Raw genomic sequence first — 18,055 nt, forward strand, 5'->3', positions numbered from 1 at the left:
GCGGCAGGAGGCGGGGCGTGGGCGAAGCCGGTCCTGGGGCGACCGGCAGTTAAGATCTCGCGAGGTTACAGCTCGGACCAGAGGGGACACAGAGCACCGTGAGGGCTGAACGGTGGGGCTGGCTGAGACCTGCGTCCCCTTTCCACATGCTGGGTGGGTGGGTGGTGCAGAGCCCACGCTAATCCCTGCATGGAGTCTCCCCACCTCTCTCCCCACCCCCGCACAGGCCGTACTGCCGGATGTTTGCGAAATATTGTGGATGTACAGATGCAGCTCGGTTATCGGTTATCGTCTAGTCCAGTGGTTCTCAACCTTCTGGCCCTTTAAACACAGTTCCTCATGTTGTGACCCAACCATAAAATTATTTCGTTGCTACTGCATAACTGTAATGTTGCTACTGTTATGAATCGTAATGTAAATATGTGATATGCAGGATGGTCTTAGGCAGCCCCTGTGAAAGGGTCGTTCGACCACCAAAGGGGTCGCGACCCACAGGTTGAGAACCGCTGGTCTAGTCTGTAGCAGATATCCGTGCACTTGGGCCTTGGATGTGCAGAAGCAGTGAAGGTTTCCAGAGTAAATGCCCAGGGAGGGGAAAAAGCAGTAAAAGAAACAGGGAAATCATGGGCACAGGAAAAGGTCCAAGCAGATGCGGGAGGTGAGAATCCAGGCACCCTCACCCCCTGACAAAGATGGAAATAAAGGATAATTTGATTTCCTGATTTGCTCTCAGTAGCAAAGAAAGAAAGTACTTACTAAACCTGTAAATAAATGTTCACAGCTTGTCATAATTGCTGAAACAACCCAAATGTTCAACAAACTGTACATTCATGAAATGGAATATTACTTAGCAATAAAAAAGGAAGGAACCATTGATACATGCAACAAACGGATAAATTCAAAGGTAAGTTGAGTGAAAGAAAATCAGTTTCAAAAGATTGATTCCATTTATGTGACATTCTGGGCAAGGCAAAATTACAGGGCTGGAGAACAGATCCATAATTGATAGATGAGTGATTGACAGGATGGAGTTGGGGGAGGGCAGTGGTTCTCAACCTGTGGGTGGCGACCCCTTTGGTGGTTGAACAACCCTTTCACAGGGGCTGCCTAAGACCATCCTGCATATCACATATTTACATTACGATTCATAACAGTAGCAACATTACAGTTATGAAGTAGCAATGAAAATAATTTTATGGTTGGGTCACAACATGAGGAACTGTGTTTAAAGGGCCAGAAGGTTGAGAACCACTGGGGTAGGAGGTCACTATAAAGGGATAACAAAGTTATTTAGGTTGACTGGAACTGTTCTGTATCCTGATTATAGTGGTGGTCGTACAAATCTATATGTGTATTAAAACTCATAAAACTTTACATAGAAAGAGGGGGAAAGTCAAATTACAGGGTAACTTTAAAAAAAAAAATGAACACTCTATACCAGGTTTTATGCTATCTAAGGCCAAAGCAATGAGATAAGGCATGACTATAAACACAAAGTAATCAGAGCACAAACATTTGATATAGGATCACTGCAAAGTAAAAGCAGCCTGTTATAGGGAATTAAAGAGGAGATGGTTTCCAGTTTAAACAAAATGCTTCAAAGCAGAGCTTGCATTGGATCTCAGTTTCAAGAATAAGAGGAAAATGATAATTCCACGTGGAAAATGGTCATTTAGATTTATCATGTCCGTAGCATACAGGAAGGAATGGAACAGAAAGTGCAGAGGGCAGAAACTATGCCTGGTTAGAAGATGAGGAATTTGGGGAGAGCTTGAGCTGGGGTATTGACCATCTAATACAGCAAGTCTTTCTACGGAGCTGCACCCACACCTGCAGGGTACCCTGGAGACCAGGAGAAGGTTGGCATGACCTACTTCTTAATTTTATGCCCAACAATTGAGTTTTTGCCTCATTTACAAATGTGGGTCACAAATTTATCTTCCTTGCTACAATGTTGGCTCTTTCTAATCGTAATTAAGCTGTCTCTTATCTGCAGCTTATTCTCAGGCCTCCAAGATCCCCTTTCCACAGACCCCCTTGTGAATCCAGGCACAGATTTGAGAGGCACCATTTCGGAGTTAGGATTGACAAAACTGGTTTATAAATTGGATATAAAGGATAAAGGAACAGAGGAAAAAAACACTGGTTTAGAGACAACATTCTTAAAGAATGAAATGCAGCTAGTAACTATTTCCTTCATGTCCAACAACTGCACTTAAATATCAGTTTAAATCAGTTTTAGTTTGCTTAAATCAATATTTATAAGTGAAAACAATTTTTCTTTATTACAAATGCATGCAGGGCAATAAGACAGTTTGTGAGCAGGCCATTCCAACTTTAAGTAAAAACTGAAAAGTATTTTAAGTAACCATATGATTTAACCCAATTTTTTTAAAGATAAAATACAGCCAATCCTTTAAGTCACAATTTAAAAATTGTTATTCATGAGGAGAGAATTTTCATGAATTTTATAAAATAGAGTACAAGAAAATAGTATGTGATTGAAGAATTTTTTAAAAAATGAGTGCAGGCATACCCTCATTTTATTGTGCTTCACTTTATTGCACTTCACAAGTATTGCATTTTCTATAAATGGAAGGCAAGACCCTCCACCAACAAAAAAGATTTTGACTTATTTATTGTGACACTCTCTTTATTATGGTGGTCTAGAATAGACCACAATACCTAACAAGGTATGCCTGTATTGATGGCTTTTCTCACAATAAATATATATATGTATATATGTGTACATATATATGTAAAAGAAATAAGAATGACTTATATAGAGAATAAAGTTTGTTATACAGCTTGCAGCAAAAATAAAATTTGATAGTACTGGATATGTATTGTCAGTTTTTGTATTAAGCCACAATTGTATGCAACAGAAGAGCCCCTCAAATATCTAAACACGATGAGATTTTTACTGTTTGTATGAATGTATATGAAATCGTTATTAACACTGCAATAAAGATATTTGCAAACAAGTAAAACAAGCAAGGTACACCAATAAAGATTGAGGAAATGAAACCAGACTTGTATTCTTATTCATCTAAAGTCATTACAAAGTTTACAGATCTCTTGGTTCAAAGGAAAGCATAATAGCCACAAATATTTACTGAAACATTACCTATTTACCAGGGTTTCATTTTTAGGATTCCTCAGTGGTTCTAAATGGCAATATTGCTAAACAAGTACAAAATAGAAACATTCAAAATATTTATTCTTCATCTTAAAAAGAAAGCACCTTATACATAAAAAGGTTTGTGAAAATTTGCTGAATATTCAACAATGTTCATTGCTGACAGATGAAACAGTAGCATGAACACTTATATCCTGTGATTAGACATACTCCACAGAATTGAGTCATCTTGTTGTAGTAACTCAGACACCATAAAAATAAGGGCACAAGAAATTCAATTCCTTTTCATCTAGGATAGCTAAGAAGCCCAGACACAAAACTTGGATAATACACTCAATCATTTCAAGTTTCATTCTGGGTAGCATTTCAGTTTCTTCTCATATTAACCTTTATCGGGAGACAAAAGTAAAAATATATGGTTTTTATTTATATTTATGAATATGTATACTGATTTGAACAGGCCCTTCCCAGTCTCCCTGTGTGTGGCTAAAATGTAGTGAAGAAAAAGAAATGGGAGGGTGGAGAGAGCTGAATATAAAGGACTTGGAAAATCCAATTGGGGGGAGGGGGCGCAGAAATACCTACCAGTGTAAAAATAATCTCTCACACACAGCAACTCAATCTAGACAGAAATACCCATGGCAACTATCTCAAATAGTTGCATCCGATTCCTCATTGGTGATCGGATGTCATTAACTTGCTGTGTTTCTAATAGGAAGACACTTCATGGCCTCAGGCTCCATTTATTAAAAAAGGGGCCTTAGCCAGTTTGGCTCAGTGGATAGGGTGTTGGCCTGTGAACTAAAAGGTCTCAGGTTCGATTCCGGTCAAGGGCACATGCCCGGGTTGAGGGCTCTATCACCAGTGGGGGACTTGCAGGAGGCAGCTGATCCATGATTCTCTCTCATCATGGATGTTTCTATCTTTCTCTCTCCCTCTTCCTTCCTCTCTGAAATCAATAAAAATATTTTTTTTAAAAAGGGGAGAGGGGGAGAGGGGCCAGATACTGAACTGAATAAGTAGCGTCTGATTGTTCAGAAACATTTAGGAACAGTTCTCATATTAGCAGTTATCGTTTTCTTGCTGAAATTTCCTAGTGAGGAATAAATACTTACTGGTTTGTGGTAGCAATAGTGGTATTAATTAATGAATTCACAGTACAGAAGAAACTACTGCTAATAATGCAAAATTGAGAAAGATAAGGCACATTTCCAATTTTAAGAGAGAAAGGCATTTACAAATTTCATACAGTGTCTGTAAGCGGTGGCCAAAATATTAAAAATACGTAGAAAGCATATGACTTATAGAAGAGCAACACCTCCAGCACTGATGAATGCAGATCTAAAGAATAAAAGTAAAAACCTCCCACTATACCGCACCACTTTCACATACTCACCTGGGTCAAAGTAGAAGACCTCCAAGTGGCCTTTCACCCTGAGACCCACCATCTGATCCCTAGTTCTGAGATTAAGAGCAGGGCCTCTCCATGTGGCCTGCTGCAGATGAGGGCTACCACCCGCTGAGAAATTGACACAGCAACCACAGTAGGTTATGCTGTAATCTGAGGTTCTCGAGAGTCCTTGATCGAGGTTCTCTAAAAAATGGATGCAGTAATGACACTTTGAATTCCCATGAGGAGCCAACATCACCTGATCCTCATTGCAGGTACATCAAGGGGACTAAGAGGTCTGGTCAATGTCACAGGGCGCAGAAATGATGGGTGAGGACTGCAGGCCAGGTTTCCCCTGAGCACTGGCTGTCACGGTGACGCTCTCCTTACCTGAGAACTTTTCAGGGCTGTGGATTTCTCTGAAGCTATTTCTAGTTTCAGTCACTGACTGTTCTTTGGCTGATTCTTCATAGAAATCTGTGTCTAAGTAGGCCTTACTTTCATACCTTTTTATACCAGACTTACTCTTGGAATAAAAAGACATTTTCTGTGGCCCCAGGAGTTCCCCGTCTGGAATGGGGAATAAGGAAATATCCCATTTAGTTCTTACTCTATCGCCTTCATGTTCAAAGTTAGTGAAGATTGTATGATACTTAACTTCTAAATGTCATAGATTCTCTATCTCATTGACAATGATTAACTAAATTCTTTTTTTTTTAATATATTTTATTGGTTTTTTGCAGAGAGGAAGGGAGAGGGATAGAGAGTTAGAAACATCGATGAGAGAGACACATCAATCAGCTGCCTCGTGCACACCTCTTACTGGGGATGTGCCCACAACCAAGGTACATGCCCTTGACCGGAATCGAACCTGGGACCTTTCAGTCCGCAGGCCGATGCTCTATCCACTGAGCCAAACCGGTTAGGGCTTAACTAAATTCTTGAAGCTTCTATCTCATAGGAGAAACATATTAAGTTGCAAAGCTTATCTATTGGAATATATGGACTGTTTCTGTTTTGAAAAAATATAAGCAAGATGGCATATCAAATAGCCTTCCAACTTGAAATCGTCCCAGACCAAATATTAAACCCATGGACATCAAACCCATCGAACTACTCCAAAGCAACGATGTAAAATAGAGACAGTGGGAGAGACAGTCTCCTCACCTGAAATTTGTATTTCAATAATAATAATAATAATAATAATAACCACGTTTTTTTCTAGTTATATACCCCTTCTCCATAACTCTCAATAAGTACATTTACATTGAAAATGTAAACACATGTAAACTACCACATGTAAACACACCTAAATGATTGAAAGGAAACATCATTGTCCTCCACTCATTTTGAAAGTATTTTAGAATATCTCACTCTTCACAATAGTGGTGACTTTGAAAAACATTTGTTGACACATCCTTCACACATACACATATATTTGTTTTTAATGAAAACTTCCTCATGGGGGCATATGAGTATAGCCAATATTTATTGAGCAATGACTCTGCTGGGCACTATTCTAAGTTATTTACATAGCTCATTTTATTTCATCCTCTTAAATTTAGGCAGTAGGTGCACTTGCTTCCCCCATTTTAGAGCTAAGGAAGCGAAGTGTTTTAGGTCATCTGCCCAAGGTCATTCAGCAATATCAGCAGAGCCAGACTTGAACCCAGAGTTTCCCTGCAAAGCCCATACACTCTTAGCCACTTCTTGAAGCATTCTCACGATGTCACATCAGAACTATGGGTGATTTTAAAAGGGTCACCATTTCTCCTTTGTTGTTCAGCCTTTTTCCTACTTGTCTCTTCTCCCACTTTCCTTTCTGGTTCTTCTCGGGCTCTCTAACTCCGACCTTTGAACTTTTTTCAGTTGTCTTTTCTAGCCACAGCCAAAACCTGGCCCCATTCCAGCCCCCAGTTGGCAACGGTGCAAGTGAGGCAGAGGTTGAGCCTATTGGGAACCTCAAGCAGATGGCCTGTGGCAGAAAACAACAGAACTGCACGGCAGTGTGAGGTTACCTCCACGTCTACCACGAGCTCCCAGACTTGGAGTAAGACAACATTCTGTGACCCTTCCCAGGGACGCATTTATTTTCAGGGTTATGTGGAAATACGTGAGGAGGTCTCAGACTGTCTGAGGGAAAAGTTGAATTTAGCAATGCAAACTCAGACAAGGTGAACTGCTAGTCTAGCCTTTCTTTCTTTAATGTGTATTTGGTTTCATTTACATGGAAACTTTGAGGGGTACAACCTGCTTCACTAAATATTTCTGCAGGGTTACCAGGAACCAAAAAGTTTTGCCAAAATTTTTCTGGGGGGGGGGGGGGAAGAAAATCCTTAAAAAAAAAGTTCTTAGACTTGCTTCTATAACACATTTAGTTAAATTAGTAGGTATGTTGAATTTATTAGATGCCACATCCAGGGATAGAGATGGAAGAGGAGCTGGTCTATTTCTGCATATTTTTTCTGAGAACGTGGATGGCATCATCTGCTGGTAGCAGTAGGCCGCAGGTACATTGGCTCAGGAGTCAGCCACACCTGCACTTCCACCTTCAAGCATTGTGACCCTAAGCCAGTTACTTAGCTTCTTCAAACCTCAACTTCTCTGTAAAGACACAGGGGCCTTAACGTTCACCACCCCGGTGAACATTTGCTGTAAAGATCAAATGACATCATGTCATCGAAAGTGCCTAGCACAGGAACTGACAGAGAAGGCATTCAATAAATGATAGTTTTATTTAATTTTATGTCATTTTAAGGGAGGGGCAGATGTAAAGGCTTGTTATTTAAAAAATAAGGAGACAGAAACCATAAATTTGTGGTCTGCAATTTTTTCCTTCACTTAAGAAAAATGTTCACCAAGGCTGTATTTTCCGTTAGAATAGGGAGAACAGAGTCTTTTGCAATACCTCTCCCACCAAAACCTCAACGTTCAGTAGTCAGACACTTCGAAGTTGGGCTGCTCAGTGTATGGCTGCTCTGTATATTACTGCTACATACATATTTACAACGTAAAAAATTTCACGGAACAAACACAAAATCAAAGTTAATAGGGAAATGGTGATGATCAGATGTAAATGCTAGGCCCTACAGCCTATTAGAAAAGAAATCATCTGTGACGATGTGAAATACAGAGCTCACAATAAGAAATACCAGTAATTCTGAAGTTCTAGACAATAAAGAACATTTGTGAAGAAAACATACATGGAAAAAGTTATATTTTTCTCTACCCAAAATTATCTGCGATTTCACTTTCAGCATATTTCCAATTTGTTGTGCAAGAAAGAAAAAAAAATAGGGTCACCACTGATTTGGTACATGTTTCCCTTTGGTTAAATAGCCAATCTACTGAAAAAGGAAAAGAGGCCATTTGGGGGCTCACTAAGGAAATACAGAAACTGAGAGCTGTAATTGCATGGCCATCCAACAATAAATAATTTGCAACAGACCAGTCCCATAAAGGAATCTAACATGGGAAACTCTGATAAGAAAAAAAGAATGTTCTTTGCTCAAGGTTACTGGGCTGGTAGCTGAACAAGCACTCGGAGGTACCCTGGCCCAGGGGGCTGAAAGGCATTTTCCTTCTAAAGGATGCAAAGGCTGGGAAGGAGTTCAGGCCACTGTGACTGTCAGAAAGCTCAGGTTACAGCGAAATCTCCAAAGTCATTCCCAGGCATAATCAAAGCCCTCCTCTGCAGGGGCAGAGCAGTGGCAAGTTCCTAGAACCGATTTTTGTTGCTGACTTCAGCATGAAACAATCTCTGAGAAAGTTCAGATCAGCTAGGCTGAATAAGCAAGTAGCAAAAGTAAATTTCACCATGGAGTTTCAACCACAGCTAAATGCATTGGCCTGTTTCACCAAAAAGTCATGCAACCCCCTAAGTCCACCCTTCACTCCTCCAAAAAACTATAGTTGGCCAACTTTCTAGAATTTTCATAGGTTTGAAAATGTTAAAAGCAGTGACAGTGAAGTCCCCACTATTCTTTTCCTCAAATACATAAATAATATATCTACATCAAGCATGGAATATTTTCATAAACACTATCTATATCCATGCATGAATTATCTCTGCCCATGTTTAAAAATTAGGAGTGTTTAGTTGGCATCTTTCCTAATTATCCCAGGCCCACAGTGTACTGGAACAAAAGTTAGAGATTTCCAAAAGCTTTTTGTTATGGTACAAACCCCCTTTTTAAAGAACAAATCCTTAAAGGTTCTGTGAGAACAGATATATTTTCAACAATGATTTCATATCTTCAAATTTATGCTTATGAAGAAATACAAATGTTTACCTCACATTTAATAACATTTGTTTTGAGAATAAAGTATCCTTTTTTGTTAATTTCAGATTTTGTGCTTATCTTTTGCTGTCACTTCTTCCTACTGAAATTGAGTTGGGGCAACTTTTTTAAAGACCTCGAACAGGCTTCTCAGAATACCGTTTCTCAAGGCACCCACAGAGAGAAAAACCAAACAGTCTCAGACAGAGGAAAGCCTTATAGACTAGAGGCAGTTATTCGTTTCCTGAGCTAACCCACTTCCTTCTTCAAACATTTCCTTCTCTTCACCAATATGTTTTTTGAAATGAGTACTGAAGTCTTCTTGCAAAACATAGTCCGAAGCCTAGTGCCTAGAATCAGCCGTGTCATTTTTAATATCATCACAGTAGTGATAAAAACTAGAAGCTCAAATAAAGCGTCACTTCGATAGTAGAGACGGCTCCCTAAAATGTTAATTAGTGTTTTAGCAAAAGAATCCGAATCATGAGAAAACCAATGTGAAAAACTGAAATCCAAAAAATATCATGGCTCCTGGCTACTCTACCATAGAAAACTGGCATCTTCCATAATAAGGAAATCATTTCCTTTTTTAAAAAGAATTTATTGATTGATTTTAGAGAGAGAGAAGGGACAGAAACATCATTTTTGTTGTTCCACTCATTTATGCATTCATTTGTTGCTTCTGAACAGAGGTCGAACCTGCAACCTTTGCATATCGAGACGATGCTCTGACCAACTGAGCTACCTGGCCAAGGCAATCATTTCTTTTCTAACCTTTCAAGCCTTAAACAATGAGCTGCTAGGTTTCTTCATACCAAGAATAACCTTAGAGATAAAACTGAAAGCTTCATTCTCAGTAAAGTTATATATTTTATTAGAAAGGTATCTTTTCAGTGATTATTGTCTTGAATTTAATCAAAGCAGATACAGAAAGTTGAAAGGAGATTTGGCTATTATGATTCTCCTGTGCTAACAAATACAAAATATAATTTAAAAAAATTAATTCAGTCTTTACTTAAATATAAAAAACTTCTTTATTTACCGGCACAGAGTCATACCAGAAAAACAGACAAAAGGAAAAAAAGTCTCTTAAAATGTTTATTTTTGTCAGAATAACTGACAATTTTCTGTTGTCTTTTGGTTTATTATTATAATAAGCATTTCTCCCCTTGAAAAATCCATTCAAAACATCCTTGAGGTAAAGAAATTTAATTTATAAAACCATCCTGATTTTTTTAAAGAAATAAATTCTTAAAATTCCTTTAACTTGATAAATAGCAATAATCTCTTCTTGTTCTATTCTGTTAAACAAAAACTTACTTTATACAGCGAAGAATCCAGTCACTTATTGGCAAACCAAAGGTGAGAACTATTCATTTACATGTTCTACTCAAACACAGTGCAATACTGCCACGTCCCACGTTCGTATGGACATTAAAAAACAAAAACAAAAAACTGTTACCAACACTCTTCTGGCAAAGACAAGGTTTTGGAATGGCAAAAGCAACAGAAGTTTTAGCTCTTAAAGCTTCAGAAAGAAATTAATCTGAGTCATCTTCATCAAGATAATCCTCAGCATTGCTTAATGTTCGAACAGCATCTAAAAAAATAGAGGGAGAAAGCAAAAAAAGAGAAATTAAATACTGCTTGGATTTTGTTTTCATGTTCAAAGCTCCTGACAATTCAACAAACTGTCATCTTTTCTCAGACCCACGGGTTGTTCTTTCCCCAAGGATCTTCTTCAACGTTTGCTTTTCAGCCTAGCTGCTGCCACAGAGGCTGACAAATATACTTGTTTGCACATTCCTTAGACATGCAGAAATGGAAGCACATGGTGCTAAGGTACCATTACTCTATCTCAGACAAAATGCACCACGACCACCGTGGAACACACCAGAAGCCCCTCCCCTGTGACGACTGTGCTTCCAACCTCCCCCAAAGACAAGCGCACACAGGACTTCAGTCAGTCAACAACCAGAGGCCTTACCTGAAGGCAAGGTCACTGGGTAGAAAGATAACTAATGAGGGAGAAAAAGGAAAGAGAATGAAAACACAGAAGCTTCGGTTTCATTGTAGAAAACACTGATGAAGTATCCTCAGAAGCAAAAGACTGAAGTGAAAAATAAAAGTTTTGAAACAGAAAGAGCTGAACATCATCAAATGTAAAATCAACCTTGAACAGGGTTCAGAAGGAAGACTGGGACTTTAATGTTCACCTATTCAACCAGACGGTCAAGTTGTTAGGGGCAAAAATAGAATATTGGGGACTAGCTATAGTTATAAGAAATATTAATCATGCTGCTAACCGTGATTGCCTTGTTCTGATTAAAGAAAGGACATTCTAACCTGGCTGGGAGTTGTACACCCAGGACCCCTGAGTCAACCACGGAGCTGGCAGTCAACCTAGGTCAGTGATGGCGAACCTTTTGAGCTCGGCGTGTCAGCATTTTGAAAAACCCTAACTTAACTCTGGTGCCGTGTCACATATAGAAATTTTTTTGATATTTGCAACCATAGTAAAACAAAGATTTATATTTTTTGATATTTATTTTATATATTTAAATGCCATTTAACAAAGAAAAATCAACCCAAAAAATGAGTTCGAGTGTCACCTCTGACACGCATGTCACAGGTTCGCTATCACTGACCTAGGACCTGCAGTCAACCATGGAATGCAGTCCATTCTCATTCAAGAATTGCCTATTATCATGGAAAGATTAGCAATCTTGTTGCCCAAACAATGGAGTCTCACCCCAGCCCCCATTACCTGCTTCCCATGCCTATAATTCTTACTTGCCCATGTAATATTGCCCTAACCAATATAAGTAGCTGGCTTATGGGGGGTTGCAGAGCAGATTTTTGTGGATGGCCTGCTGCTCTTCCATACTGCCAGGATTACTGGAATAAATGCTCACATATGATTCAACCCTGTCTCTGGTGAATAGGTTCAAGTAGTGACAGGCAGCCCGGACCCATTGGTTGTCCCGTTTCAAAATTTCTATAACAGGTTACACTAGGTATAATTTAAGGGGGATGGGGAGTTGAAATGCACATACAAACACATTGTTAGAGCTCAATAAATATATGTTATAGCACCCAGATCATGGTCTCTAAATACTATATCCCCACTGCTCACTGGAGATATGACTAATTTCAAGTCTGGGGCAGAAAATGTAAGAAAAAAATTTTTTTAAAAATGCACCTGAAACCACTTGTCATGCCACAAAGCAAGGATCCTACCAAAATCAGCATCACTTTAAAATGGTTCAGGATCCAACCTGAAGAGGCCTCCACTAGCCAAAGTTATCCATAAAGATATTAATTACAAAGGATTAAAACACATCAAATATTTCAGCACACACCAAAGGGAATTCATTGGTCCCTTTGGAGACTGATAGGGAATCAGCATTGTTATTTTGAAACTCTTAAAAGAAAGGTAAAAATCAAGCCTTTATTCTGCCTCTGCTAGATGAACTATTTCTCTGGGTAACCAAACAGCTGATGAGAAATTTTTCTTTATAGAATTTGCAAGCTAATAACTGAGGGGAAAAGTGACAGAGTTGGAATATCACCATTTGCAACAGATTAGTGAAATAATGGATCTAAACAATGATCACCAGTGGATGCTAACATCACAGGAAGAGTGACAACCAGATATTATATGCCTCTGTGGGAGGACATGATTTTCTTTATGGAACATTCCTTCCTCTCCCTCTAAGATAGATAGACCTAAATCTAATCAAACATCTAGATCTAACATCATTTTTTTTTTTTTGGATCTAACATCATTTGACAAAAATGCAGAAGACAGTAGAACATGACGCACAACACCACGGGACTACATACTTATAATGTCTACACTGGGAAATTCAAATAAACTAACCCAGTCTCTTTAATAAATATATATTACAAGGCTAAAAACAGGGGAAGAGGAAAGGAAACACTGATTTAAAAAACTGAGAGTTACCTATCAATTACCTAATTTGGACCCTGACTTATACAAAGTGTAAGTAAGTAAACAGATAAGTAAGCAAAGAACAAGTAAGTAGGCATAAGAAAAATGGCAAATTTTGAAAATCACATTTGATAATATTAAGAACTTATTCATTTTAGGTATGTTAATGATATTGTAGCTTTTTGAAGAATCTTTACATGTTTAGGAAGTGACTACTGAGGAAAGGGGAGGGACAAGGAAGAGTCAGAACAAGGGGGGTAGAAACCAATTTATAGGAGAGAAAGATGAAAGAACAAGTGGGTATAGGACAGAGGGGAACTTCCGTGATTTCACTTCCAAACTATTAGAAGTCTCCAGATTGACTATATTCTTCTCCATTCTCCTAAGAGGAGTTCTGGAGACCTGGGAGAAATGTATTTTGTTCTATCCCGCACACAAACTTCGGGACTGGCTACTAACTTGGTAACAGCAGCTTTAAGTAAAAGACAAAGAGACAAACAGCAAAGTTCTTTTCCCTCCTACTTTGCTACTACAATCCTGCCTTTTGTGGTATGTGAGATATTACTTGTCCTTCAGTGGTTACTTCTGCACTTTGTTTTAACCTCGTTTCTCCTGTTAGCAAGAGAAGGATAACCTGCCATGGTGTAAACTCAGACTGAATGGAACTCAAGAGACAGAAATGAGCCAGGCAAATAAATTCTTTTTCCTCCCTTCCTTTCACTGACCTCTCTGAGGCAGTTTCTCTGGAAACTTCTTATCTGGACAAATGCTGAGTCATGAGCTGTATCTCTTCATAGCCTATCTTGGTTCATGCCCAGCATGATAATGTATCACCCAGCAGCACTTCCAATCTCCCCTACCTCATTTCCATTTTTCTTCAGTCTCAGTGCCCTGGACTTACATGTTCCAAATCAAGCATCAGTACTTCGGACAGACAGACAGACAGAGAGACATAAATAACTGGTGGAGGGATAAACACATAACGGACAAACATCACAGAAGTAATGTTAAGGAAAAGACACAAAAAAGTACATACTGCTTTATTCCATTTATATCAAGTTCAAGAACTGGCAAAGCTAATCTATGGTAAGAGAAGTAATGATACTAAGGGAGGCCTCTGGAGGTTGGAAATGTTTTCCATCTTGATCTGGGTTGTGGCAAATAAGTGTACGCACAGTAAAAAAAAAAAAAAATTATCACTTAGCTGTACACTTAGAATTTATGTACTTCACTTACTGTAAATTGTACCCCAATTTTTTTATTAAAAAAAGGATTAAAGGGTTCAACCCTCAAATATGACTCTTACCCCACTCTTGTGTCCTAAAGTTATCCTTCATAGTAATTAAAACAAATGAATTATTTGTTTCCTATCAAAAAAAATCCAAGAAGTGGACAATGACATCAGAATATACCTTGTCCAGCTTAGAGTTCATGCTGGCAATTAGTTACACAGCTCAATATTTAAACTCTCATTCCAACTAGGATCAAAATACAAATTAAAATATTTTACTGGATTGCTGGGGTAGTGAAGCAGAAAAACAAAAAAGAAAGAAAAAGGTAACATGAAAATCAAAATATGAAAATTCCATTCTTGGCTCTGTATGCCAGGCCCCAAGATTACCTCCCTAACAAATCCATTATCCAATCAGTACTTACGTAGGAAAGCATGCTAAAGATACTTGGAGTGAACAGATTAAAAGAGCGCCCATCTCCTAGCCCTATTCTACAAAAACGTCAAAAATGTGAGAGACACAGGAGAGCTGGCCACCTGCCCCTCCCTGGTCCAGCTGCTCACGTCAAGGCTTCCAGGTGCAGCTCTCTAGGGGCTGAGCACATCTGGCATTTCCCTTGTCTATCATGATCAAGCTCACACTATGCACGAGCTTCTGATAACCTTCAGCTCACAAGAAACCTTACCCCTCGGTCAAGGACATTCTGAAGATACCCGCAGAGCAACAGGAAGTCGATGGCAGAGAAAGGAAATTAGGCCAGAGTCCTACTTCCTAACCCAACCCAGGCAGCAAGGAGTCGGATGTCCACCTCAAGTAACAGTCTCTCTCCCGCAGGCTGCACATAGCTGCTCAGCAACAATGCAGCTGGGGAGCACCACTCAGCTGGTAAATACTTTCCCTCTCACTTACCAGAACCTATTTCATCTCTGTAGGAGCAATTACTTTAAAGAAAGGCTTGCTCTGCTGGTGAGCACACATGGCTTAAATAATTAAAGAGTCCCAAACTGCTTAACAGCTTACATTATATATCTGAAGTTAAAAGAAATAAGGATCTGGAACAAACACACATCTGGAATAAAGGACAAAAGGGAACAATAGATTTGAGAGGAGGGCTGTGATGGGAATCCCATAATCGGTCAGGAGGATAATTCTGGGAAGCTCTCTTGGTGAGCCAGGAAGAGAAGGGGACTGTGATATTTCTGATGGGCTGAAACAGGAAACTCGGGGACTGATTTTATTTTGTTGCTTCTGCTAGGAATGGAATATGTATAGAACAACATAAGATTGCCTCTTCTCATAAATGAAAGGATACCTGAGGGAGAAATAAGTTTTCCCAGGGTTGAAAACTTAATGGGAAATCAATTCAAATGATAAAAGCAGAAATCAGTATCTCATTACACAAACTCTGAAAATGATAATACCTTTAAGTTAAAATGAAAACAAATGCAGTTTAGCCTCTATAATAAAGATTTTTCAGAAGTTATATTGTAGTTCTCCACCAAGATTAATCAATCTAAACTTTAAAGCAAGGGTGGGGAATCTTTCTTCTGCCCAGGGCCATTTAGATATTTAAAAATTCATTCATGGACCATACAAAATTATCACCTTAAAAATTAGACTGCTATATTTGGTCAAACATTCAATTAACTCACCCCTAATGCATTGGCAGGGCCAGACTAATGATACATTTTTTTTTTTTTTCAGAGAGGAAGGGAGAAGGAGAAAGAGATAGAAACATCAATGACAAGAGAGAATCATCCAGCAGCTTGCCCCACACTGGGGATCGAGCCGGCAACTGGGGCAGATGCCCCGAATAGGAATTGAACCATGACCTCCTGGTTCATAGGTCGACACTCAACTACTGAGCCACGCCAGCCAGGCCAAACCAATGATTTTGTGGGCCCTAGAAGGCCTGCAGGCCAGACATTCCCCACCCCTGCTCTAAAGCAACACTAAGAAGGGTTGGAATGATGAGTAGCAGTGCTAAAGATTTGGAAAAAACATTATACTGGTTCCTTTAAAAAAAAAAACACAATGAAAAATATGTATTAATTACATACTTCAAAGTGGTATTAAAATGCCAAACATAAAATAGAGTAAGGCTTGAGATGTGAGAAAAAAGAGACGAGAAGTTCCCTCTAACCAAATCATCTCCTACCTTTTTTTTCCTACATCTCTGGGTTTCTCAGGGGCTGATAGGCTAATGATGAATGAAGAGGGGAATCAGAAGAGAAGGATAGGAAGAAGAGTTCAAGGCACACCCTCCAGCATCTCTTTCAGGAATCACATTAGAATGATTCTGGGGGACACATTCAGTAGGCTATGTACTGAGAGGTCAAATAAACATCCGGTCTCTGAATGTTAATCAGGAATGACTGCAATGCTGTTTAACACCTTTCTTTAACATTTTTTCAAAACAACCACACAAGCCTTTCATTTTTTTCAAACCTATTCTCCCACATCAATAGCTATTTTTATCTTTAAGAATATATACCTAAGCTTCATCTTTAAAAACCACCCACAGTACTACAAATAAATGCCAAAATGTTTACAAAATGTAAAATATTTTAATGTATTTTTATTAATTTCAGAGAGGAAGGGAGAAAGAGAAAGAGATAGATAGAAACATCAATGAGGAGAGAGAATCATTGAGCAGCTGCCTCCTACACACCCCTCACTGGGGATGGAGCCCACAACCTAGTCATGTGCCCTGACTAGCAAACGAACCATGATCTCCTGGTTCATAGGTGAACGCTCAACCACTGAGCCACACCAGCTGGGCTAAAATAGTTTACTGATGTTCTCATTTAAAACAAAAACAAAATATAATCATGGAGCTGTTGAATGCTTAAGTTAAAAAATATTTGGAGATATCCACTCATAAAAATGTATCTGAAAAGAAGAGATGGAGACCATGGTTCTCTGAAAAGGACTATAATGGAAAGCAAAGTGATTGGAATTTGATTGTAAGAAACTAAGAAATATACAAAAATTTGTATGTTTAATTTGCCTCTTCAAATTTGTTTGCATGAGGGTACTCTTCTGTGTTGGAGGTTCTGATTTAGACCAAGGATAGACAATCTAACTTCAGAATCACCTGAAGAGTTTATCAAGAAAATTTTTTTTCCTAATACTAAGTTGAGAAATCTTAGTCATGACAGCACCATTGAAAAAGAAGGGTTAAAACCAAATACCTGCCCAGCTGGCGTGGCTCAGTGGTTGAGTGTCAACCTATGAACCAGGAGGTCACGGTTCGATTCCGGGTTAGAGCACATGTCCAGGTTGGGAGCTCAATCCCCAGTGTGGGGCATGCAGGAGGCAGCTGATCAATGATTCTCTCTCATCACTGATGTTTCTATCTATCTCTTTCTCCCCTCCCTTCCCCTCTGAAATCAATAAAAATATATTTTTAAAAAAACAACAACAAATACCTGTTCCCTGTTTCTTTTTCAGGAGAGTTGCGCAGGCAGCATTAGTAGCCATGTCCAGGGCCAGCTTCTTCTCATTGTTTCTTAAATCTGTTCTAGCACCTTTCCCAACACAAGAAACGTAAATTAGATGTTTTTGAACACTGTAGCACAGCAATACTCTTTCCATCAAAACCGATTACTTTTGGCAAAACTAACTGGAGAACTTTTCTGGCTCAGTAGTAAGTTTTTTCAAAGCAGAAAAACTTTCTCAAACCAATAATAGTGTATTTGGCATCTTTAATCACGGAGCTTGTTGCTGCACCTGTGATATTATACACAGTCAAAATATAGCCTTTCCCTTCAAGTCCCTGTAGAATTTGATGTGAATTTTTCAGCGAGGAGCTTATCATCCTCTGGTAAATCCTAAATCAGATCGACCCCACTAGTTACTATGCCTCAGCATGATTGTTTGGAGATTAAATTCAATATGCCCTTTGCCCCTTCTGTTCAAGGTCTTTGGGAAAGATCATGTGGGTTGAGCTTGAGGGGGGGGGATTAATATTTTAGGTCTATAAGTATATTCTCATGTAAATTAGCAAAATAGTAAGATAATAAAACTTATAATTCCCATAACCTATCTTCTACATAC

General features: G+C 38.9%; 1 protein-coding gene across 1 annotated transcript in view; it reads right to left on the reverse strand.

Moving 5' to 3' along the window:
* Nucleotides 1–9,894: 9,894 nt before the first annotated feature.
* Nucleotides 9,895–18,055, reverse strand: part of OSTF1 (osteoclast stimulating factor 1) — a 56,820-nt gene continuing 48,659 nt past the window's right edge. The window contains exons 9-10 of the mRNA XM_070431480.1: nucleotides 17,428–17,526; nucleotides 9,895–10,409 (exon numbers count right to left, since the gene is read on the reverse strand). Coding sequence (XP_070287581.1) covers nucleotides 10,351–10,409; nucleotides 17,428–17,526 — 158 coding nt within the window. The 3' untranslated portion in view covers nucleotides 9,895–10,350. The remainder of the gene's footprint in view (nucleotides 10,410–17,427; nucleotides 17,527–18,055) is intronic.

Source organism: Myotis yumanensis, unplaced genomic scaffold, assembly GCF_028538775.1.
Source record: "Myotis yumanensis isolate MYYU_CA2020_CCGP unplaced genomic scaffold, mMyoYum1.0.hap1 SCAF_12, whole genome shotgun sequence".
NCBI classification, from domain to species: domain Eukaryota; kingdom Metazoa; phylum Chordata; class Mammalia; order Chiroptera; family Vespertilionidae; genus Myotis; species Myotis yumanensis.